This window comes from Rhinolophus ferrumequinum, chromosome 22, assembly GCF_004115265.2.
Source record: "Rhinolophus ferrumequinum isolate MPI-CBG mRhiFer1 chromosome 22, mRhiFer1_v1.p, whole genome shotgun sequence".
Lineage (NCBI taxonomy): Eukaryota > Metazoa > Chordata > Mammalia > Chiroptera > Rhinolophidae > Rhinolophus > Rhinolophus ferrumequinum.
The window spans coordinates 50,306,059-50,330,403 of NC_046305.1; the positions used below are offsets into that span (position 1 = coordinate 50,306,059).

Consider the following 24,345-nt stretch of genomic DNA (forward strand, 5'->3'; position numbering starts at 1 on the left):
AAGAAGGTAAATTTTGGTCAGATGCTGGAAGGCCTTTGTTTTTAGGAGTTGGGGTTTAATCCTGATGGAAAATTAATGATAGCTTTTGATTAGGTGAGCCAATTGACAATGGTGTAATGACTTCAAAAGACCATGAAAAACACGGTCCCTAGTCTTCAGAGAGAAGAGAGCCCCCGGACTTCAGGATTGTAGGGCAGGAGGCCAGACATACTCTTTGATGGTTTGAATGGGTAGAAGAGAGACCACCGTAGCTTTCTCACTTACTGAGCAATTTTTCCTACCATAAAATGTGCTGTATAATTTTTTCTTTCACTGGAAATTTTGGATTCTCAGATGAGTCATCTTGCCCTGGCCTCTTGTCTGGTAGTTGCCAGGGAAAGGTGACTCACTGAGAATCCTAATTTCCCAGTGAAAGAAATATGTCCCATTTTATGCAATTTTTAACTGGATGTAAATTTGAACTCCTACGTTATTTAAAAAAACATTATTTTAAGCACAAAATTGTCATGTAAATCCCCCAATTATCAAGACTCACTTAATTTCAAAGCTTGTCAAGTGACTTGGAAACTGATTTTTCTTTTGCCTCAAGGATATATTTTATTTGGCAAAACATCCACCGGCCTCTGTCAGGATTAGTCTTGAGTTATGCAAGTTTTGAACAGAGAGGCCCTTAAAAATTCATCCCGCGTGTTAACCGGCTTTTTGTACATCACGCCCCCAAAACCTGTCAGAAACAAACAAACAAAACACCTGAGAACACTAAAAACCATCTCCTCAGTCTCATTAAGAAACTTAAGGAGACGCACCTGGAAATGTGTTTCAAAAGCACCAAGGTAACTATTATAACCAGGAAAGCTGGTTGCGAAACCGAGAAGGTCCGTAGCCTTGGAGATAATTTTCCTGTGCAGGAGTGTAAACATATACTGCTCAGCGTTCACCAGGAGCAGTAACATTGGCTGGGTAGGACTGAAGTTTGACAGAATTGAGAATTAAATCTTTGGGCCCTGGGTCTCAACCTCCACACAAGGGGCAACGTTATGGACCAGATGACTTGTTTATGGGTGGTCTAAGCATTATGGGATGTTTAGCAGCATTCCAGACCTCTCCAGCCACTAGATGCCAGTAGTACCCTTCACCCCCCCGACTCCACCCCAACCCGGTGATGACATCTGGATATGTCTTTTGGACTGGGGGACAAAGTATCTGGTTCTTTACTGGGCAGGTTAAGATATCTGGGCCGGCCTTAAGGTAGGTCAGACTATAAACGATCGACTTTGTAGAGCAAGTTTGATAAAATGTTAACTGTAGACTAAAAATTAAGTGGCAAATGGGAACTAAACGCTTCCCATCCGTACACTAGAAACACACTCCAGTTCGTTTATTAGGCTTATTAGACACGAGGAGTCGACCAGCTCATCCCCACCAGTCAAGTTACAAAACGGTGTCAAAGCAAATTGTCACTCATGTATACGTAAGCTTTAAGGACCCAGTTATTAGATAGGAATCGTTGAGCACTGTCGGCTGGTTACCAGCCAGAGTCCTCTCCATCTATAGATACGCTACTGAGGTATAGAAGTGTGAGGTTCAAACAGCCTGAAAAATCATTCAGTCCCAAACCACCAACACGAGATCCTAGGCCTACCCGACCTGGCCAAAAGCTTACCAACCTCCCAAGTGTTTACAAGCACTTCCTCCGATAACTGGAGTGGCTCTGAAAAGAGCCTTTGGGGTAAAGCAGCTTTCTATGGCGTTCCTCGCGCGCTTACTTCGAGCTGGTGTACTTGGTGACAGCCTTGGTGCCCTCGGACACAGCGTGCTTGGCCAACTCGCCCGGCAGCAGCAAGCGCACGGCTGTCTGGATCTCGCGAGAGGTGATAGTAGAGCGCTTGTTATAATGCGCCAGACGGGACGCCTCACCAGCAATACGTTCGAAAATGTCATTGACAAACGAGTTCATGATGCCCATAGCTTTGGACGAGATGCCAGTATCCGGATGAACCTGCTTCAGCACTTTGTACACGTAGACAGAGTAGCTCTCCTTCCGGCTGCGTTTGCGCTTCTTTCCATCCTTCTTCTGCACTTTCGTAACAGCTTTTTTGGAGCCCTTCTTAGGAGCAGGAGCAGATTTCGCTGGATCCGGCATTGTCCCACGTAGAAACACTTCACGCTAAGAGAAACAACACCAACAACAACCAGCTGAGTTGGTTCCGCGCTACTTATAGAGCCTGTATGCAAATGAAGACTCGCACAATACTGCACTTTGATTGGTTAACTTGCAACAGTGTCGTCATAGAGGTGGAGCCCATGTAAGGAAGATTCTGTCCGCGCTCCCTTAGTGGGCATTAGAACACGAGTCTTGTTAGCCAATCAAGGCGTTCTATTTCACACAAACCAGTACATTATGTGAAGTAATAGTTTCAACGCGGAGGGTCTTTTCTGCTGTTGCTTTTCACTTCCAATGTCGAGTTGTATACCGAAAAGATCTGAAGCGCTCGCTAAAGACAACTTTATTTTTGCATCGTTTTGCTGTATACTTTGTGGACGTTTGCTTTGACTTTTGGAATAGCTCATCTCCCTTTTAAAAAAATTTTCCTGAAATTCTCCTTTGCGTCCCTTGTATTATGCTACAAGTTAGATAGTAGAACTCGGAATTATATCATTCTTAAGCACAAACCAGCAGACAGCAAAAAGCTTCATAATTTTTTAAAAGAATCTTGCCTCTACCCGCCGCGGGACCTTACATCTCGTGACTCAGCGCAATGTGTTAGAATACCGAACTACTTGGGGATAGGTTTTTAATCCATCAGCCGATTTACTTCTAACTAGAAGCGAATAAGACCCAGATTACCATCCCAAACAGTTGACAACTTTCAGTGTCGGTATCTAGTCTTTTTGCTCACGTTTTGGACTAAATACACATCAAAGGACTGACAAAAGTCCATCCTCTTGTGAATTTTTCAAGTTGGTAGTAAGGTTGGTACCCTGTCCTTTAAAGTCAAACCAGCCTGTTTATCACGCTTGGTTAAAACTACCTGGACGTGCCTGTCCGCTGTTACCTGTACCCGTCAGGCATCGAAGTTCCGCAACCATCTGACACCACAGACCCATTTGCCCACACCAGGGCAGAAAGCCAACTGACCTCGGCTAGAAAGCTAGCAGTACAGCTACTCTTCAGAAAACGTGGGTGGCTCTGAAAAGAGCCTTTAGATGGTCTGCTTAGGAACATATGCCTTAAGCCCGCTCCCCGCGGATGCGGCGTGCCAGCTGGATGTCCTTGGGCATGATGGTGACGCGCTTGGCATGGATAGCACACAGGTTGGTATCTTCAAACAGCCCGACTAGGTAGGCCTCGCTCGCCTCCTGCAGCGCCATCACGGCGGAGCTCTGAAAACGCAGGTCGGTCTTGAAGTCCTGCGCGATCTCGCGCACCAGCCGCTGGAAGGGCAGCTTGCGGATCAGCAGCTCCGTGGACTTCTGGTAGCGCCGGATCTCGCGCAACGCCACCGTGCCCGGCCGGTAACGGTGCGGCTTCTTGACGCCGCCCGTGGCCGGCGCGCTCTTGCGGGCCGCCTTGGTGGCCAGCTGCTTGCGCGGGGCCTTGCCACCAGTCGACTTGCGGGCAGTCTGCTTGGTACGAGCCATGATGTCACCGGTTTTATTCCGAGAGTGCTAAGCACTCTTATTTATAGACACAGCCTCGGCTTGATTGGGCCAGGAAAACCAGGAATTTCCAGCATTGTGATCTCATTGGCTAGAATTCAATCCTATTTTGTAGGTCTGAAGTTGTGCTAATCCTTTCTTCGCTTATTACTCCCCTTTCCCCATACTTTTCTATAATCTTATTGATCACAGATGGAGTTATATTTTTCATACCTTTACTTTAAATTGGTGTAATTTTTGCAGGCTTGGGATTTATGGTTTAAAAGATTCCTTAGAAATACAAGCATCTCCTCCCATGAGTTAGGTTTCAGTCTATATTTCCATTCACGAGTTACTGTAACTCCTTTCCCATTGCTAAGATTTATTTAGCGCCCGACACTGTTAAGCGCGTTATGGCTGAGGTTGAGCAAAACAACATGTAGGTGACGGAACCAAAAGTTGAACTTAACGTTTACCTGACTTCGAAATCCGCCCAAGCCGTGTGCAGACCTGTCCCAACGTGGAGTAGAGCCTTCAGTGTTTCTGTAGCCTTTGCCCCCTGGCATGAGGTTCTCTCCTCCTCAAACCATCAATTGCCAACTATGTCCTGTAGACAAAACGCTTCTAAGGAAGATAAGACCGGAAATACTAATTTGTCCTTTACAATGGTAAATAGATTCAAAGCAAATAAATTATTCATTCACTACTGAGAGTTGATAGCGTGTGTCCTTCAATAAGGTGTTTTCTAATGCTTAAAAGTTTCATCTTTTCTATTCTTTATAAGAAAATTGAAGATCCTTTGCCTTTTAGTTATTTCATGCTTTGAATTCTTGTTCAGAAAATTGCGTGTCATAAAACATTTATGTAAGGTTACCAGTGCTTAAAGTTGTAATAGTTAATATAAAACTTAAATGTATGCTTATTTTATTGAAAAAAGCATTGCATCCAAACCTTATAAAAACTCAACCCTGAGAACAAAAGCAGGCCCAAGTAGCTTAAAACTCATCTTGATGGTGTCAATATGAATTATCTTCCTGCTGAAGTCAAATAAGTGATTTTGAGAGGATTTCCTGAATACAAAACACAATGTAGAAATGTGTTCTCTTTATTTCTTCAAGAGTCCCCCCCGCCCCCCCCCCGTTGCGGGGGGGGGGGGGGGTGCAGCCATCACCTGCTCTAGGGAGAAGATCTGAAATGCCATGCAGAAGTGTAACTGATGTGAACAGCTGTTACCTCTTCCAGTGGTGGTTTTGTAAGAATGCTTTACATAGAGAGCACTCCTCAGTATTTAAAAATTCTTCTGTATACACTATCTCATTTAATCACATCTCTGTGAATTAGATGTTATTTTCCTCATTTTATAGATAAAGAAACTGAGTCTCAGAGAAATTTTGGCTTGTCCCAGATAAGTAATAAGGCCTGCATAACAAGCTAAAGCAAAAGAATGAGATTATAATGCATTTCCCGTTTCATTAGTCTTGGGGTACATTTTAAAACACTGAATAATTTTCCCATCGTGCAATCAAATCCCTCAATGTTTCTCAAACTTCTCCACTGAACTATTCCAATCAGAAGAAGAAACTACCATGGGGTCTGAATGATGGCCCAAAGCAGCGCACAGACATGTCACATTTCTTTGCAATGTTTTTTGTTTCGTTTTGTTCTGAGTTTTGTTTTTAACGTATGCATTCTTGGCCATGATATATGGAAGTATTTTTTAAGTAAGAAAAAGATTCTCAAGCTGTATATTCATATAGAATCTGGATTCTATATGAATATAATTTATTTTATAGGATTTATTTTACCTTTATAACATAGAGAATAAGAAAAATGTCAAGAGTCTTCCTCTGGCTTAATACAGAAATTGTATAAAAATTTGTACTTCTCAGAAAACAGATGCCAATTTAAACATTAATTCCAGGGCAACAAATGAAATACAATAATCAATCAGAATAGTAAACTTTTACGAGTTATAGGTAACACTTCTCAGAATATAACAATCTGTGATGTATGATTACCTTTGAAGTCACATTAAAAACAGAATCCAGATCCAAATTTGTTCACTTCCACTTGGTCTCCACATTGGACAATAGAGTGGTATTCCAGTGATATTTCTCAATATCAAATATCAACAGAAACAAGTTTGTAATGCAGAAGAACCGCTGCTGCTGGAGAGAAGAGGGAGTAGTTTTCTCCTAATATTTCTGGTTTCTTTCCCCAGAAATAATAGAAATCTGCAGTTTCGAGACTGAGCACTGAAATTTTATCTTTTAGTACTGTGAGGGGCGGGGAACAAATAAAGAGGCATGAACTTAAATTTTACCATAGGAAATAAGCAGGCAAAAGAAAATGTTAAGTGAATTATTAGACTTGTAATGTTTTATATGTATATGTGTTTGTTTTTAATACAAAAGTAATGGACTCAATTAAAATATATGTTCCAGGAAGACAGTTTGTGTTGTCTTTGACTTCAAGTACCCCAAGGCCATCAGGTACCACCAAGATGAGACTGAATCTTTGGTTTGTGGGTTAGTCAGGCCACATGCCTGATTCCCTTTCACCTTGAGTGGTCTGTAGCCCTGAACCAAATTGAGAAGCCATAGGATTTTGAGCTTCTTTCCTTACCCCATACTGAGATTAAACTCATTCCCTCAAAATCCTGTTCACTGGATAAAAACTCCCCATTTTCTACCTGTCCTTAACACTACTGCCTGTATTATAGAGCGAACAGTGGTATAGGAGAGGGAAAAATTTTTTCTCAACCCTCTTAGGGGTCCCTGGCAAGATCTGAAAATGAAACTGACAAAGTCAGATGAACACACTAATTTATGTAATATAAGTTTTACGTGACACAGGAACCTTTGTAAGGAAATGCAAAGCCGAAAAAAACAAACCTGAGTATTTTTATGCCAGGTTTTAATGAAGCGCGGGCAGTCACATAGAAAACGGACCGGTTAAATATAGTAACCTGGTGGAAACCGCAAGACCTGTTTGTTAGGATTCTTCTGTGTAACCCTTTGTCTTCAAAGAAAACAATGCTCCTTTCCTCCGGGTATAAGGAAGGTACCTTTCACAAGAGGCTTCTATGACCTGTTTCAAGGGAGAAGGCCCCGGGAAAGGCTACTTCAGCTTAAAATACTCCATATGCTAAAGTGCCATATTTTTGTGGAGCGTGTCCTGATCCCCATCAGTGGCAGAATATGCCACACGTAAAATATGGCATAAAGATTATTTTCAGCGAAAGGCACTTGAAAAATAGCATATGCAAGGAGGTGGTCTGCTCTCCTCTTTCTTTCCTAAAAACAGGAAATCAAATCTCCACATGGAAGATGTCTTCCCTTTACATGGAACAAAATAACATTCTTATCACTAGGGGTGGGAGTCAAAGCTGACAGAAATCTGTACAAACTTTGTTAAACTAATCCTTATCTCCCTGGGCACTTTCCCACCATTAATGCCCAAATGCAGCCCTTTTGTCTTGTTACATTTTCCTGATGTTCTAGTCTTTGTCCAATCTATATGTGTTCAACTCTAACTGCTTCTTTGAGTCTTCCTTTCCTTATGATGGCTCCCATGGTGAGTAAAACTTACAGTGAAAAAATTTGTATGCTTTCTCCTGTTAATCTGTATTCTGTTAATTTAATTCTCGGGCATAGCCAAAATCCCTAAGAAGGTAGAGGTAAAATTTTGCCTCCCCTACAGCAGCTAAGAGTTTGAGGGGGTGCAGAACATGCCACCCCAAAATATGCCACTTTAGTATATTGATTTTGAGCTGAAGTCAGTTGAGGAATGGCAGATGCAGGAACTGCCCCGGTTCCCTAAGAGCAGCTCATAAACTTTCCCATTCGAGAAGTACCCTCCCAATACCAGGAAAAGAACATTCTATTCACCAGACTCAGAATCGATGACAAAATGAATCTACAAAAAACAAACTACTAAAATAACCATTTTCTTTCATGAATTTTCCCCATATATATTCCAATCATTGTCCCACAATTTGCTGTTCCTAGCCCAAGCCCTATAATTTATGGTACTTTGTTTTAAAAGGTATATATTATACGGTATATAAGCTTTGGGGCCTATCAGGCTCTTCAGGTCTTCATTTTCCTTATGAAGACTCCCGTGTATATATAAACATTAAAATTTGTATGCTTTATTAATTTTGATTAGTCTTATGTCAGTTTAATTCTTAGGCCTGGGCAACTGAGTTCCTTTGGGGGGAATCTGTCTTTAAAGCAGATAAAGGGAGTTCAAAGAAAGACTCTCCCCGCATTTGCTGTTTTTAAAGTGCCTATGGCTCAAAATAATATCCCAAAGCAGCATATTTTCGGGTCGCATATCTACTATCCTTCAACATCTATTGTGAATTCCAGGATGTTGTTTCAGACACCTGATGCATGGTGGCACCACTCAATGGACAGGGAAGGTGGGGGGGAAAGAATGAATCCTCTCAGCTCCCTTGAGACACACCTAGAGACTTTCAGTTTAAATATTCTGATTTTTGGAGACTTTGAGTTTTAAGTTTAAGATGAATAAAGAACCAGGAGGATGGATCTACATGTCTGGAGCGTAGAAATCTTGAAAAAGATTTGGGATTCATGCCTACAGACTCGTAGATTCAAAGAAGAGATGAAAGAAGGCACATAGGATTCTTTAAAATAATAAACATTTATCGGAAAAAAACATAATTCTGATGTAGAAACCACTGTCTCATAGATTGGCCGACAGAAAAGACCCTGGTAATGAACACACTCTATCAGTAAAGACCCCCAATTTCACAGGGCAATTTCTGGTAATGACTCTCACAATAGGTAGCTGATGTCCTCTTGCGAAATCCAATTCAGTTGGAGTTTGATGTGAGGCTTCAACCGGGAAACAACCTGGGGACTGAATCCTGGCTGAGAACAAGGGAGGATCTAGAAGCGGAGTTACAGATTGTTGTCTTCTTTCTGCATACATTGCTTTTTCCAGCAGAGCTTTGTGACAGTGCGTTGGAATCACTGATAACCATCAGATTTTATAGTATACTGAGGCCAGTTTTCCTAGGATCTGATTTCTCCTGGGTGAGGTGCAATTCCAGGCCTCCTACCACCAAAATAGAAACTAGACTCGCATTATGGCTACCTTCCCCTCCACTCTCCCTGCACATCCCAGGTGCCCCAACCTCTGGAGGTCGCCTCGTAAATCCATCAGGCTAATGATCCGAACTGCCTCGTTGCCCTTTTACGTAACCACGGTTCTCGAGCCTCGGATTCTCCTGTCGGGATTAGGCCCGGCGCTGGGGCTCTGGTCTCCTTCGCGTCTCTGGACTCCATCTGCTCTTCAGCTCCGAGAAAGACCTTTCCTTTTGGCCTATATCTAACGTCCGGGGGTGGGGGGAGCGCACAGATGGGGAGACAAGAGAGGAAAAGGGCTGGGAGCCTGGCGCTGGGATCGGAATTCTCCCGGGACCGTGGCAAACAGAGACCGCTAGAGGGCGGGCGCGGAGGAGAGATGAGGCAACGCGGGGCGGGCGGGGACACTCGAGGCCGCTTCCCGCCCCCGCGCTTGTGGTTTTCAATCCGGTCCGATGTTTTTGTATATCAAGGGCACGGCGGCCGTCATTAGCAGTGTGACTGTGTTTTCAGGACTTAGCGACCATGTCTGGGAGAGGCAAGGGTGGGAAAGGCTTAGGCAAGGGCGGCGCTAAGCGCCACCGTAAAGTGCTGAGGGACAACATCCAGGGGATCACCAAGCCCGCGATCCGGCGCCTCGCTCGGCGTGGAGGAGTCAAGCGCATCTCGGGCCTCATTTACGAGGAGACCCGCGGTGTGTTGAAGGTGTTCTTGGAGAATGTGATCCGAGACGCCGTCACCTACACGGAGCACGCTAAGCGCAAGACGGTCACCGCCATGGACGTGGTGTACGCCCTCAAGCGACAGGGCCGCACCCTGTACGGCTTCGGAGGCTAGGCTGCCGGTGCAGGCTTACCGAGTGGCAATCCCAAAGGCCCTTTTTAGGGCCAACCACATAGTTCTCGGAGGAGCTGGGCATTTGCCTGATATGTATAGGCGGTGTTGCACTTCAGCGTTGTTTGTACCAGGCTTAGCTTATGGGAGGTACTGACTCCCAGGGCACTAACTCCTGAAAACGGGAGTCGCTCTACAATGGGTGCTTGTCTACTTCTATCTTTGTTACTAGAAAATTGTGCTCTTGTTGGGACGGGGACCCAGGAGAGCAAGATACCCTGAGTCGGCCCCACACAAAAGTACTGGCTTTGCTTGTAACCCGTGCATGCGCAGACTGCTGACGCATTCCCCGCACCCCCTTATGTCAGCCCTTATGTAATCAGCTGGCTGTAAGCCACTATTGTTTGGCATGCTGCAAAGCTGTCGTGGCTGCTCCTGCAAGGACGGATGTTGCTTCCTGCATCTCCACTGGCTGTCTCTAGAATATTACTGGTATGAACCCTCTATGTACGGCTCTGTTGTCTTTTTTTGGCCTAAGTCCAAAACCCTGCTAGGAGCTGACCTGCGTTACAGCTCCATATTGAAGCAGTATTTGGATTTGCTTGGTTTACTATATTTGTGGTTGGTGGATCCAGCCATGGAAAGTAGAAATCAGCAAATGAAGGCAAAGTGGAGTAATCTTCACTGTAGTCTCACTACATTTGCCTGAGCAAAGTAGGAAGACAATCGTAGGTTTACAGTCCTGAGATTGGCAGTTCTGCTCCGGATGGTTTTTAATTGAGCTTCATTTAACACCTACCACCTGTGTAATGAGAGCGTGTGAGCCAGATAGTTCAGGGTCCCTGTTGTATGGTGTAACAATAACGCTTGCTCACTTGAAAAGGTGCAAGAGTACTTAGAAAATAAAATCCAATTGACTTCAAACATCAAAGAAATGTTGCTAGGTCAGAGATGAGCTCATTACTGTAGTTTTAAAAAGTTTGGCAAAGTTATCTGGCCACCGTGAAAAGTATACTTGGTTTCTTGTTTTTGGTATTTAGTAAGGTCCCTCACAATGGTCTGAGAGTACCTTATTTTTAAATTTTTGTTTTCTGGTGCTACATTCAAGAGAGAATGTAGTGAAGGACCTAGGAGATACTGTCTTTCAGTGACAACATTGCAAAGAAACAGATAACAGAGACAATTTAATATGGTTCTATAATAGCTGAGCAAACTATGTAATTTTAATATCTTGAAAGCCAGTCTTCAAGAAATAGATAATTCAGGTATGTGACTTTTCCATTAGGGCCTATTGTGGCTTAGAATGAGAGGCCTGCAGGAACATACCCACCATCAATACAGAAAGCACAACTTAATTCTTGACAAGGCAAAAGCAAATTATTCTATATCAGCATGGAAAAGAACACAGTAAGCCATTCTGTGTGCTACCTTTTGTAAATTGTCCTGATTTGGATTGAAATGTAGGTCCACACCTCTAATCCTTAAGCCTAATTAGTTGTGTGGTTACTACATTTGCAAGTAAAAGTTTTCTTCAGCATTCTAAGATCTTAATTTTACAGCTAAATTTGGCTACATACTGTGTTTTCCCAAAAATAAGACCGGGTCTTATATTCAGTTGTGCTCCAAAAGACGCATTAGGGCTTATGTTCAGGGGATGTCATCCTGAAAAATCATGCTAGGGTTTGTTTTCTGGTTAGGTCTCATTTTCGGGGAAACACGGTATATATGTACTTGAGAGAAAAAATTTGTCAGCTCCCAAAAGAAAATCCGGCTCTTGCTTTATTGGTCTCCACACTTGCCTGCTCTCATTAGCACCAGTTGAAGGTGAACTAGGTTTTAAATCATGGGTGCTTAGTGATGGAAATGCCAGAATATCAAAGAATGTGACTGGCTGCCCAGGAGTTTATCATAATGGGGAAAAAAATAATGCATAAAATACATACACATATATATGGCTGAACAGCACATGGTAGCACATACTGAGTATAATAAGAAATGTAGGCAATAATTACTATAGGAATCCTAACGCTACAGAAGTCTGGCTGCTGGGAAACTGGGGAAAGCTTGACTATGAAGATGGGGCTTGTGTTAGGCTTTGTAGAAAGAGCATCTGACTGAGATATACAGTAAAGGGAAAGAGGAGGAGGACCAGGAAAAGAGCGGCTATAATAACATTTGTGAAGGTATCCAGGTGAGAAATCAGAGGATTTGCTGTTGGAGATGTTTCATTTTCCCTTTAAATTAAAATCTCACCTGCAATTAATGGAATTTCTATTGCAAATATCTGTGTGTGTGTATTTTTTTTTTTAACTTTAAAGGCAATGTAGATTGAATATACTGAGATACTCTGGAGAAGGACATGTCAAAAGTTTGAAGAGAGATCAAAGAATAATGGGGGTTGGAGGGGAAACCTGTCCACTGTCTAAAGTAGTGGTTCTCAAAAGTGGTCTCTAACCTAGGAGCAGCAGATCACCTGGGAACTTGTGACAAATGTATAAACTTGGACCCACCCCAGACCTATTGAATGATAAATTCTGGGCGTGAGACCTACCAATTTGTGGTTTAAGAAACCCTCCAGGTGATTCTGATACACATTAAGGTTAGAGAACCACAGATCCAAGTATCGCTTTTTCTTTAAGTGAAACAGAAGTATTTAGAATCTGAATATATATTGTCCTAATTTGTCTTCCATAATGTTGGATTTTGTTTTCTTTAGTAGGAAAAAAATTACGTGAATGATCCTATGAAATTTGCTGTAGTACAAAATATTAGAGGAGGATAAAGGTAAAAGCTTATTTTCTCAAAGTATTTGGGGCAAACAAAAAAGATGTATGAATACAAAATGTAATCAGCTTGTTTCACTAAATATTATTATTGGTCTGTATTTTTGAATTTTGTAGTCAATGGATAGGTTTCTTTTTTCTTCCTAAGTGTTTCCAAGATTTTGTCCTTTAACCAATAATTATACATCTTCTTTACAGTGACATTAATAGTGATTCTGTTCCCCACCTGTCTGCTCCACTAGTAAATACTATTATGATATGGCTTAACTGAGTCCTCTGTTTGCTGTATCCAGCCTCTGAATACTGCCAAATTACAGAATATACATTGTGCATCATTTTGCATTAACAAATGGCGTTTTTTAAAGAAAGTTCTTAACTAGCTGTAACAGTGCTGTATATATTTTTTTTTCCTGATTGCTAACAAAACAACTCCCTTCTCATTTTCCCCTGAGTGGTTCAGGTGCTCTCCAAAAGCCTTCTCTGGCTGCCAACTCTTCCCTTCCTGAGTGAATTCAGGACTTCCACTAGAATATCTGTAAATGATTATAGAACTTAGTCTGTGAGTCTATTACCATTGTCATAGAGGCACCACTGGCTAATCAAACCTCAGTGGACCAGTTTGAAGCCTTCCCTTCCCTTTCTTAGGCTCTCTACTTCTCCGAATAGCAGCACTGTTGTCCTTCTGGGCACCCAGGCTGGGTGCTCCTGAGGCACCTTCCACTGCATTCTTATTTTCTTCCTTTGAAACCTTTCACTCTGTACTTTATATTCCAGCTCTTGATGCACGTGTTATTTCTCTACTTGAACCAAAAGAACTGAATTATTTATGCAGGTTACTAGTAGATATAAATATGTATGAATATATAGAGAATGATCAGGAAGAATGTTCATACAAATTTAAGAATGATTTATAGGTGTTGGTTTTGTTATATTCATTGAACATTTCTGAATTGTTTGAATTTCTTAAAATAAGCATGTATAATTTCCTCGAAAAAAAATCAGATGATAGATAGATAGATAATCTAGGCTATATGAACCATGGCTAATTCTTGCTTTGCCAAAGATCAATTTTTTCATTTTTCATGGTACTGAGAATTCCTCTCTTCCCCACAGGAATGTTTTAATGATCAAATGAGATGATCTATAGGGAAGATTGAGGCCGTGATGTGACACAGAAATCAAAGTTGATGTATTTGTTGCCTACTTCACTCAATTGGTTCTTATGTGCTCTACAATCACTGGGGAAAGGAGGGAGTCAGTGTAGCCAGAATTTAGAGAAGAAGGCAGACAGTAGGTAAAGATGAGGTATGCACAGGTTGGCAGGGCCAGAGTTTTCAGGATTACACCAGAAAAATGTCATGTTAACCAAACACAGGCCCCAGCTGACTTATCACTCGTCTCAAGTATTTTTGCCATAAGCCACTTTGCCTCAAGCATTTTTACAGCAAACATTTTCCCCACATAACTAATTGGCCATAAGATAAGTTTGCTGTAACAAACAAAAGATAACATATCGGTTAACAGTTTGGATTTTGTTGTTCTTGTTTGGTTTCATTTCTCCATTGACAAATCAACTGCCTAGAGCAGGCTGTATGTATTGAAGCTAACTGTCAATTTGGTTTCATTTCTCTACTGACAAAATTCTTGCAGTTACTCCCATTTTTACATGTATATTCTGTTTAATCCACTGTCTCTTACTGCTGTAGAGTTCTCCATGAAGTGAATCTACTGGTTTCTCTACTCTCAGTGATGAATGCCCACACTGATATTGTTTCTAATGTCCCATCACCCTTGTCATGTTCCCTGATAGGCACGGGTGGGAATTTCTTTTAGATGAATATACAGAAGCAGAATTGCTGCTGCCTCCAATGTGTATATATAATTGGCCTAAGTACCAGACTGCTCTTCAAAAGAGCTGCTCTAGTCATCCCACGAGCAGGGCGCCAACCATTTCAGCCTTTCAACCCAGTTAACCCTTGGAATTATTCAGCTTTTTAATATTTTCCTGAGTATCCAGTGTAAAGCGGTATTTTATTATTGCTTTAATTTGCCTTTTTCTGGTTACTAATATTTGTGAGCATTTCCACATACATATGTTCATTTTCTTCCTCTTCTGTAATCTTTCCCCCTGCATTATTCACAGAGTTAAATCTACCCCCTCCCCAGTTTGGCATTCACCCCCCTCCCCCCCATAAGCTGCCCTTAAAGTTCCCACCACTGAAAAGTCATTTCCTATTCCTGGCCTTGGCCCACCCTGTGGACCTGACACCACTTACAATTCTCCTTGTCTTTTTCTAGTTCCTCTACCTGGATTAGACTCCCTGCCCCATCCCAAGTTCTCCTCCAAGTTCCCTCTGAACTTCCAGACAATTCATCTGTGTCTCTCAGCCTCCTCCACAGCATACCACTCACTGCATGTCTTTTCCTTCCAGAGCCAGGAGACCTGATTCCCATTTCTGCAAACTCATACAGTGCCTGTAGGTATGAACACATACCGGCATTCCTGTTGGACAAAATAGAAACCATTTTTCATTTGAGTGGTGATTTTACTTTTGACTGGCAACTACTGAACATGTGGACCCGCTCTGGTCTGGTAACAACTGTGGAATAGCCTTTAAGATGTTCAGTAATAGAGACATGGAAGAAGAAAAGAAGAAAGACTCAGAGATGAAGAAGCAGGCTGCCTTGTTGGCAGTAGCCATTTGTTCAGGACCAGGTAACCACTCCGAGAAAAAAGAAGCCGCCTCAGGTAAGTAACCCCGGCCCCCATCCCGTGACAGGTCCACAGGCCCCTAAGCTAGGGCAGGGCCAATGCAAACAGGAACTGTACCGGAAGAGGAAATACCCTAATCATCCCCAAAGAGGGAAGGCAGGAGGCACTGCCATTCTCCAAATGCCCATTGAAGATGAAGATGGACAGGGCTAAGGGGTTCCCCAAAAGGTTCCAGAAAATAGGATTATCTCCCCTGAGGAGTCCTGAGTTACTTTAGAAATTGAGGGAGAACCAGTAGAATTTCTAGTGGATATTGGAGCTACTTTGTATTATGACCAAAAAAGGCACCCTGTCTGACAGAGGTTGCCAGATACAAGGAGTTATCAGGAAAAGGAGAGACCAACCGATTTCTGGAGCCTCTAAATTATGAAACAGGTTTCTGATCACTCACCCACTCTTTCCTATACGTCCCAGAATGCCCTGTTCCTTTATAGGAAGAGATGTATAGACTAAGTCAGGAGCATCAGTGAGTATATTTGGACATATAGTTAAGGTGGCCATCCCAAGACAGGGGAGTAGATCTCTTGATGTTCCTCCAGAATGATCCGAAAACTGTGGAAGAACTTTTTTCGTAAAAGGGTCTCCAGAGGCCTGGATGCACGGTGAAGTAGGAAGAACACTTAGAACACACCCTCTGGTGGTAACTTTAAAGGAGTGGGACCAATGGCCTCGTGTTAGGCAGTACCCCTTGAAACCAGAGGCTATAAGGGAAATTAACACCTGTTTTAGATTGCTTACTAGATCAGGGCCTCATTAGACCATGCAGGTCTGTTTGTCACACCCCAAGCTTGCCAGTCAAGAAGCCACGGTCAGATGAATATAGATTTGTACAAGACCTGAGGCGCATAAATGACGCTACACAGAATATACACCCTGTAGTGCTAAACCCACATGCTTTGTTGACAAGCATACCAAGTAACAGGCAGAGAGCCCCCGGAGGCAAGGGTTCTGATCTCCTCATGCTCCTCTAAGATGACCCCCAAAACGCAGAAGTGCCGCGGGTGGAATTTGTTATGGATGGACCCTAAATGACAGGCACGGGGCAGAACAGAGAAAGCACTTGGAACCTCTCCCGCGGTCGGTACTAACCTTAAAAGAGCGGCACAGACGGCCCCGTGTCAAGCGACCTCCCCCCTCCCCCCCGGACACCAGAAGCGATCACTGGGATTAATAAACCTGTGTCCGATCGCTTGCCCGAAGAGGGGCTCCGCAGGCCACGCCCTGGTTTTGCCAATCCAGAGGCCAGGGTCAAATGAATAGATCTGTACGCGATCCGAGGGCTGTCAAGGCAGCCGCACCGAATATGCACCCTGCAAGCGCCTAGCCCCTGTGCCCCGTTAACGAGGGTACCGAGTGACCTCCAGGATGCGTTTTTCCATTCCTCTGTCCAGAGACTCCCAAGAGACGGTTGCATTTGAACGGGAAGACCCAGACACTGGTCTTAAACAGCCTCGGTCCACACCCCGCCGCGCCCCTGCCGCCGGGGGCCCATCCCAGGTGCCGATCGATGGAGATCCCCTCGTCGGTCCGTCAGTCTAACGATCCGAACCGCCTCGTTGCCCTTTTAGGTAACCACGGTTCGCGAGCCTCGGATCCTCCTGTCGGGATTAGGCCCGGCGCTGGGGCTCTGGACTCCATCTGCTCTTCAGCCCCGAGAAAGACCTTTCCTCTTGGCCTATATCTAACGTCCGGGGGTGGGGGGAGCGCACAGATGGGGAGACAGAGAGGAAAAGGGCTGGGAGCCTGGCGCTGGGATCGGAATTCTCCCGGGACCGTGGCAAACAGAGACCGCTAGAGGGCGGGCGCGGAGGAGAGATGAGGCAACGCGGGGCGGGCGGGGACACTCGAGGCCGCTTCCCGCCCCCGCGCTTGTGGTTTTCAATCCGGTCCGATGTTTTTGTATATCAGGGGCGCAGCCGCCCGGTCTGGTCTCGGTGTGGTGTTGTCAGAGCTCGGTGACCATGTCTGGGAGAGGCAAGGGCGGCAAAGGCTTAGGCAAGGGCGGCGCTAAGCGCCACCGTAAAGTGCTGAGGGACAACATCCAGGGGATCACCAAGCCCGCGATCCGGCGCCTCGCTCGGCGTGGAGGAGTCAAGCGCATCTCGGGCCTCATTTACGAGGAGACCCGCGGTGTGTTGAAGGTGTTCCTGGAGAACGTGATCCGGGACGCCGTCACCTACACGGAGCACGCCAAGCGCAAGACGGTCACCGCCATGGACGTGGTGTACGCCCTCAAGCGACAGGGCCGCACCCTGTACGGCTTCGGAGGCTAGGCTGCCGGTGCAGGCCTGACGCTTGGCAATCCCAAAGGCCCTTTTTAGGGCCAACCACATGGTCCTCAGAGGAGCTGGACACTTGGTGTAATTTACACCTGGGGTAATTTTGTGTGGGGGATTTTCGTTTTGTAGTTAGTTCACCAGTATGGGCGGGGAAAGGCGGCCCACAGCCGCCAGGGCGGGCGAAGGAGCTGCTGTTGTGTCTTGACCCGAGGGATCGTGAATTGCCCGGTGCAATCCGAGCTGTGCAGTTGTTGGTTCCACGTAACGGCGTACCTGCCGACTGATCAGTGCCTCCAGAAGTCAGGACGCGCGGAGCCAGCCAATCGGGACAGTGCCACGCGGACCAATCAAACTTGGCGTCTTTGGAGTCTTCGTTTGCTTGGAAAGGGTTCAGTCGGGGACGCGATGGGGGTGGGGGGTGGGAGGCCCGTCAAGTCTCTACGTAAGCCAGCCTCCCCTCCGTCTCCACGGAACGCGCTTTCCTTGTGTTCTCCCCTTTCTCGGGTGGTTCCGACAGTCGAGGCTAGGGTTTTCCCTTTTAAGGTATCCCAGCTGGGCGACTCCTGTTGACGTTAGGGTGGTGGCGGGGAACTTTTCGCCCTTCGCAGTCTGAGGATGGCGTCCGGTCTTAAAACAGCGTTTCGGTTTGCTCTAGGGGCGTGCCATCCATTCCTATCTGGTGTACTGGGCTGTGGGAAGTGCAGTTCAAACCGGCAAAACGCTGTGAGTTCAGGTCACCCTGACTCTTGGTGTCACTACATTTGCTTGGTCAAAGTGGGAAGTAAACCCCAGACTTGCAGTCCCGAGGTGTCACTTCTGCCACTTAATCGTCTTGAGCTTTTCCAGTTACTCTGGGCTTTACTTCCCACCTGTGCGAGGAGGGAATGCGCGGATGGTTTAGGGGCCCTGTTCACGTCGGATGGTGTCTCGTGACGCTACACTGCTCACTGGGAAAGGTGCGAGAGCACTTGCAAAAGGAAGTGGGAAAGGAACAGAGGTTATTCTATCGGAGTTGCACTCGTCAGTGCGTTTTAAAAACAAATCTGGCAAGTCACCGCGCCAGTGAGTGAAAAGTATCCTTGGTTTTCCTGCGTTTGCAGTCGCCCGTGGTGACTCACGAGCAGGTGGCAAAGTCAGTTTGAAAATGGGAGCCAGTATCTTTAATTAATGAGACGGACCGGGATTGCAAATACCCTAAGTGGAGGGGGAAAAAAAAAAGAGTCCTTTTGTGAAACTTGTTTTAATTTAGAGATGAATATGAATGTCCAGTAGGTAGTGATCTAAAATTCTGTCTTACTGTAGTTTGAAGTCGGCAGAAATCAGATCAGAGCTAGGGGTTCGTGTATAGCGATACCGTATCTATGTGTAACTCTTGTATCCTTTTCTCCTGAAATAATGAATCTAATGCAAAAAGAAGAGCAAAACACAAGACCCAGGCTCAGGTTCCACCTGTGTCATCTTCTGGCTGTGTGACCCACATTCCCAGGTGCCTCGGCCTCGCCAGGTTTAAGTCTCTTCAACTATTCAACAGGAATTAAAAAAAAAAAAAAAAAAAAAAAAAAAAGCCCTCCCTCTCTGCCTCCCAGGGTTGTTGTGAAATTAGAGTAAGAGGAGGTGAAGGAAAGATGAACCGTAAGCCATCTAGGAGCCTGGCTGGGTATTCTTACTGCCCAGGCCACACAGTCTACAAGCTGGTGGTGAGTTTAAAATCATTCACTGATTTTTGTGTGTTCCTTTTCTTCCGCGACATGATTGTAGTTGGTAGTTCACATTGATATTAATGTCACCAAAATTTACATCATCTGTGTTGTCGATGCTATTAACACGTTTATGACCATTTGGAAGACCCAGCTCTAAACCCTTTGGGTGGACGGTATTTACCTCCTTTCAACCTCACTGCGATCCTGAAGTGAATACAATTATGATCCTGCTTTACACGTGAGACGCGGAGACAGCCGTCTTTTTCTCCCTGGGGCCCAGTCCTTGTTAGTGGTCAGGAGCCCTGGCCCTACCCGCTGTGGGGCCTCAGGCGTTCCACCCCCCCCCCCCCGCCGCCTCCCCCCCCCCCCCAATCATAGGAGCCAGGATCCTGGACGTCTGTTTCCCATCCCCTCCTTGCCTTACGCACTTCACTCTCTGGCCTTGATCCTCTAGCACATCTCGCCAAGATGCGGTCAGCGGGGCCGAATCCGAAGTCTTTGGGGATATAGAAACGGACATTCATTCCTCTCCAGACGCTCTGCTTTCGGGAACAGATTGGAGGCGCAGGTCAGGGAGCGCTTTTCTCAGTGACTCTCACGAAGGGCAGGCTAAGTGTGGGCCTTTTCACGGGCAAGGGGCACCTGGGCAGTGTTCTGTGTTCCGGGACCCCGCCGAGGACCTTGGAAGTTCTTCCCAGCGGTCCAGTTCGGGTCTGTCTGCTCTTGGTCCGTAACTTCAAGAACCCCAAGAGCGGGGCGCACAGGAGGCCAAGAGAGTCGGAGGGCAGGCAGGTACATTAGACCCCTCGTCCGGCTACGGTGTGCCAGGCAGGCACTGCTCGGGTGCCGGTGCCACAGAGGTTGAACAAGGAGCAGGGCCCAACCAAAGAGATGAGGCGGAAGAGGAGCAAGTTTCGGAAGGGAAGGGCTACACGAGGCTGAATCTTGAAGAATGAGCAGGGGTTCTCCGGGCTCCCGGAAAGGGGAAGACATTCTGGACGGGACAGAAGAGGTGGAATGTGTGAAGACGTCGCATACGTGGGGACCGCGGACTCCTAAGTCACTAGCACTTCCTGAGTCAAGTCAGAGTGTACAGACAGGCCGGGGCCCAGGGATCCGGCCCGCAACTGGGGGCCTAGGCTGGTAAAGAGGGTCTGGGCACGCGCTGGACCTGGCGGTGATCCTGAAGCAGAAACGCGTGGCGTGTATACCTGTATGTATGTGTAGTAGGAGGGGGTCACGGCCTGTTCACTGCTGTCCCCTCTCCTGACATGTCAGGAGAGGCCACGGGAGCTTTAAAAGACGCCGAGAAACCACCGCGTCTGGGCAGACTATCCAGACCCGGGGCGCTTTCGGAGAGTTCTCCAGTGAGTTTCGCTCCGTGGAGCCGGGCGGGAAACGGTGCGTTGGAGGCCCGGCTCACGGGTGGGTGGCCTCGGTTCGTACACACCCGAGGCTCCCCGCGGTCTTGATCAGGAGCACGCACCGGGTGGAAGGTGTCATCCTACTGGCGAGTGAGGCCCGGAATGACCGAACAGTTACCGAGGCAGGGACCGGCCTCACGGAGGGGGCGATCTCCGACCCCTGCCCTCGCTGCGCCGGGCGGGGCCACTTCCGGTGGGGCGCGCGGCCCCTAGCGCCTCCTCCCGGCGTCGGCCCGCTCATTCCCGAGTCGGGATTCCCTCCGTCCCCTGGCCGGTCGGTTTACAATCCTAATCCTGGGCCTCGGCGAGAAGGAAACATGACGGCCTATTTAGATAGAGTGTGACCCCTTCAGCGGGCGCGAGCCCTCCACTGCGCCTCAGAGGCGACACCGAGGTCCCGTCCCGACAGCAGCAGCCGTGGCCAACCTCAGCACTCCACCTAAGCCAACTCATGAGCCTCCTGGGGGCACGCAAAAGCTAATATATATACTCCGGGGGGCGGCGGGCACAGGGGACTAGATAGAGACCCCGCCAGCTGGCCCTTCCTCGAACCCGTGCCCCGGGAGCCCGATGGGTCCCTCTACCCGCTCGTGACCTCCCCCGCCCGGGGCGCTGGAACCACGGAGGTCAAAGTGACACAGCTTCTTCCTCGTGCCGGTGTGGGTGGCTCTGAAAAGAGCCTTTGGATGCGATGGAACCTCGAGCGAGCCGAGCGCGCACTGCTTAAGCCCGCTCCCCGCGGATGCGGCGGGCCAGCTGGATGTCCTTGGGCATGATGGTGACGCGCTTGGCGTGGATGGCGCACAGGTTGGTGTCCTCGAACAGCCCCACCAGGTAGGCCTCGCTCGCCTCCTGCAGCGCCATCACGGCGGAGCTCTGGAAACGCAGGTCGGTCTTGAAGTCCTGCGCGATCTCGCGCACCAGCCGCTGGAAGGGCAGCTTGCGGATCAGCAGCTCCGTGGACTTCTGGTAGCGCCGGATCTCGCGCAGCGCCACCGTGCCCGGCCGGTAACGGTGCGGCTTCTTGACGCCGCCCGTGGCCGGCGCGCTCTTGCGGGCCGCCTTGGTGGCCAGCTGCTTGCGCGGGGCCTTGCCACCGGTCGACTTGCGGGCAGTCTGCTTGGTACGGGCCATGACGAACCGAAGCTGGAGCTGAACAACACAGCGGCGCGCGGAGAGAGTAGCGGGGCCCCGGCCCGCCGCAGCCGACTTTATAGGCACAGCCTTTTCCCGATTGGGCGGGACGATAAAAATTGAAAGTCCCGCGCTGGCTGTCCATTGGCTAGGATGTCGTCCTCCCTGGCGTCCCCGATTGGCTGGGGCGGCGCCCTCCGCCCCCCCACCTGCCCAACCACCCCGCCCGCCCGCCCGCCCGCCCGCCCGCCCGCCCGCCCGCCTCTCTTCCCACTTTCCAGTTTGCCAACAGTTTTTCTCCTGTCTGCCTTTCGGGCCGGGCTGAGTCGTTTGTCTTGTCTCAAATGTGTCAGAATGTTCCCCCCGCAGCCCTTCACTCCCTTTAGGACACGCTACCCGCGGTGCCCCGTCCCTTTTCCACGCCTTGTAGCTAGCTCCCCAATGGAAAGTCGAGTCAGTCTTCCGCTCGTCTGTCCCCCGCCTCGTTACCGTTTGTGCTAAGCCCCTCAGTCGGTCCGAAGAACCGCTTTGCCCGCCTCCCGGTGCTTCTCGGGTCGGAAAGTTGCCCGTTTCTATCTCCCGCTCCCCTCCACTTGGAAGATTTCGCCTCCTGAAACCTACGTGGAGACCCCTATCACCTCCTCACTTGAAACATGTCGGCTCGGTTAAGCCAAGTCCCAGGTCCGCCACACTCGCGGCGGAAACTGCCCGCAGCTCCCCTACCGGCTCGACTTGGGCGTCCGTGTGGTGTGCCGTGGGTGTTTACGTGTACACATGCCCTTCCCCACTCCCTGCTAGGCCTCAAATATTAGAGCAGAACGTCCCCCGAGGGGGAAGACCGGGGGGCAGCGTGGCGCTCAGGACTCAGACGACGCAAGTCCTCGAGACCCACAAAGGGGGGAAACGGTTGGGGGGTCGAAACTAAAAATGACACTGCCCCCACCTCCGTCTGGGTGGGCGCGGCCCAACGCGGGACAGACAGGGACGGACGACGACTACCGCAACAGCCCTTTTTACTTGAGAGGGTGGGTGGCTCTGAAAAGAGCCTTTGATTTCACAGGTGCCCCTTCCAGACGGGGGCTGGGGGAGCTTCCGGACGTCAGCCTCACTTGCCCTTGGCCTTGTGGTGACTCTCCGTCTTCTTCGGGAGCAGCACAGCCTGGATGTTGGGCAAGACGCCGCCCTGGGCGATGGTGACTTTGCCCAGCAGCTTGTTCAGCTCCTCGTCGTTGCGGATGGCCAGCTGCAGGTGACGAGGGATGATGCGCGTCTTCTTGTTGTCTCGGGCGGCGTTGCCCGCCAGCTCCAGGATCTCCGCGGTCAGATACTCGAGCACGGCCGCCATGTAGACGGGCGCGCCGGCCCCTACCCGCTCGGCGTAGTTGCCTTTGCGCAGCAGACGGTGCACTCGCCCCACCGGGAACTGAAGGCCGGCGCGGGACGAACGCGACTTGGCCTTAGCGCGGGCTTTGCCTCCTTGCTTGCCACGACCAGACATGACGGTGGTTAGGCACTGCGAGCAGCCTCCACCTGACGACCGAGGAAGTCGCCCTCAACGGCCCCGCTTCACCCTTTTATAGCCAGAAGCGCGACTGTCCACGGAGCGCTTTGATTGGCTGAAGCGTAGCTTCGCCCTGGCCACCAATAGGAGAGCGCACGCAGAATCCGCTCATTTGCATGATCTCGTCCCCCTCCGCAGGAGCACCGCTGAAAACTCGCCAATGGCAAGCCGGCGTACTCACAACCTTCATTTGCATGCGGCCTCTATAAGTACCGAGGCGCTTCCGGTAGCCTCGGTCCTGCTTGGCGTGTTTGCGTGGTCGGTCTGCTCTTGTCCCCGCTATTTCCTGCTATGCCGGAGCCGGCCAAGTCCGCCCCGGCGCCCAAGAAGGGTTCGAAGAAGGCGGTCACCAAGGCCCAGAAGAAGGATGGCAAGAAGCGCAAGCGCAGCCGCAAGGAGAGTTACTCCATCTACGTGTACAAGGTGCTGAAGCAGGTGCACCCCGACACCGGCATCTCGTCTAAGGCCATGGGCATCATGAACTCTTTCGTCAACGACATCTTCGAGCGCATCGCCGGCGAGGCCTCCCGCCTGGCGCATTACAACAAGCGCTCCACCATCACGTCCCGGGAGATCCAGACGGCCGTGCGCCTGCTGCTGCCCGGGGAGCTGGCCAAGCACGCCGTGTCCGAGGGCACCAAGGCCGTCACCAAGTACACCAGCTCCAAGTGAGTCCCTGCCGGGACGCGGCGCTCCTACGAGCGGACGCCCGCTTGACCCCCCAAAGGCTCTTTTCAGAGCCACCCACCTTCTCAGTGAAAGAGGCTGTCGTCTCGGTCCCGTCCCCCACCGCCTACCCGTTGCCCACCCTTGGGGGTGGTACGGGACGGAGGTCGTGGTAGTCTCCGTCCGTAGAGCACCTGCCCGCCCCACGTGTGTGTCTAGGTGACCCAACCTCGGAGTCGAAGCTTCGTTTTGATAACGCGCGATCCGCCCCTTAATGCTGGGCCCCTTCCGCCGCCTCTCAGGCGTGCGGCGGTAAGTGTCTTGACCCGGGGGTCGCTCCTCGGGAAAGCTTGTCCAGCTTGGGGGACGGCCACCGTTGCAACGGGAGCAAAGTTTCTGAAGCGCGGGAAGGGATCGTGCTCCGCGGTTAAGGAAAGG

The 24,345-nt window shown here is 48.5% G+C and overlaps 6 protein-coding genes across 7 annotated transcripts; 3 read left to right on the forward strand and 3 right to left on the reverse strand.

Annotated features, from left to right (window-relative positions):
- Positions 1–572: 572 nt before the first annotated feature.
- LOC117014497 (histone H2B type 2-F) lies at positions 573–2,178 on the reverse strand. Of its 2 annotated transcripts, none has more exons than XM_033092464.1 (2): positions 1,767–2,178; positions 573–724 (listed from the first exon to the last, which is right to left on the reverse strand). In XM_033092464.1, exons 1-2 carry the CDS (start codon positions 2,141–2,143, stop codon positions 691–693), a joined length of 411 nt encoding a protein of 136 aa, XP_032948355.1. In that variant the 5' UTR covers positions 2,144–2,178; the 3' UTR covers positions 573–690. The 2 variants fall into 2 exon arrangements, 1 of the variants encoding a protein (XP_032948355.1); XR_004421536.1 differs by having other exon boundaries at positions 628–724; positions 1,668–2,178.
- Positions 2,179–3,196: 1,018 nt separating this feature from the next.
- Positions 3,197–21,715, reverse strand: LOC117015086 (uncharacterized). The gene is made up of 3 exons (XM_033093459.1): positions 21,280–21,715; positions 17,162–17,456; positions 3,197–3,669 (listed from the first exon to the last, which is right to left on the reverse strand). The coding sequence occupies exons 1-3, from the start codon at positions 21,678–21,680 to the stop codon at positions 3,232–3,234; spliced, it is 1,134 nt and encodes a 377-aa protein (XP_032949350.1). The 5' UTR covers positions 21,681–21,715; the 3' UTR covers positions 3,197–3,231.
- Positions 9,267–9,715, forward strand: LOC117014503 (histone H4). The gene has a single exon (XM_033092471.1). It carries the CDS (start codon positions 9,279–9,281, stop codon positions 9,588–9,590), a length of 312 nt encoding a protein of 103 aa, XP_032948362.1. The 5' UTR covers positions 9,267–9,278; the 3' UTR covers positions 9,591–9,715.
- On the forward strand, positions 16,842–18,953 carry LOC117014504 (histone H4). Its single transcript, XM_033092472.1, has one exon. The coding sequence runs from the start codon at positions 17,105–17,107 to the stop codon at positions 17,414–17,416; it is 312 nt and encodes a 103-aa protein (XP_032948363.1). The 5' UTR covers positions 16,842–17,104; the 3' UTR covers positions 17,417–18,953.
- A 961-nt stretch (positions 21,716–22,676) lies between the features above and the next one.
- On the reverse strand, positions 22,677–23,242 carry LOC117014500 (histone H2A type 2-A). Its single transcript, XM_033092468.1, has one exon. The coding sequence runs from the start codon at positions 23,176–23,178 to the stop codon at positions 22,786–22,788; it is 393 nt and encodes a 130-aa protein (XP_032948359.1). The 5' UTR covers positions 23,179–23,242; the 3' UTR covers positions 22,677–22,785.
- Positions 23,243–23,292: 50 nt separating this feature from the next.
- On the forward strand, positions 23,293–24,032 carry LOC117014501 (histone H2B type 2-E). The gene has a single exon (XM_033092469.1). It carries the CDS (start codon positions 23,533–23,535, stop codon positions 23,911–23,913), a length of 381 nt encoding a protein of 126 aa, XP_032948360.1. The 5' UTR covers positions 23,293–23,532; the 3' UTR covers positions 23,914–24,032.
- The last annotated feature ends 313 nt before the right edge of the window (positions 24,033–24,345 follow it).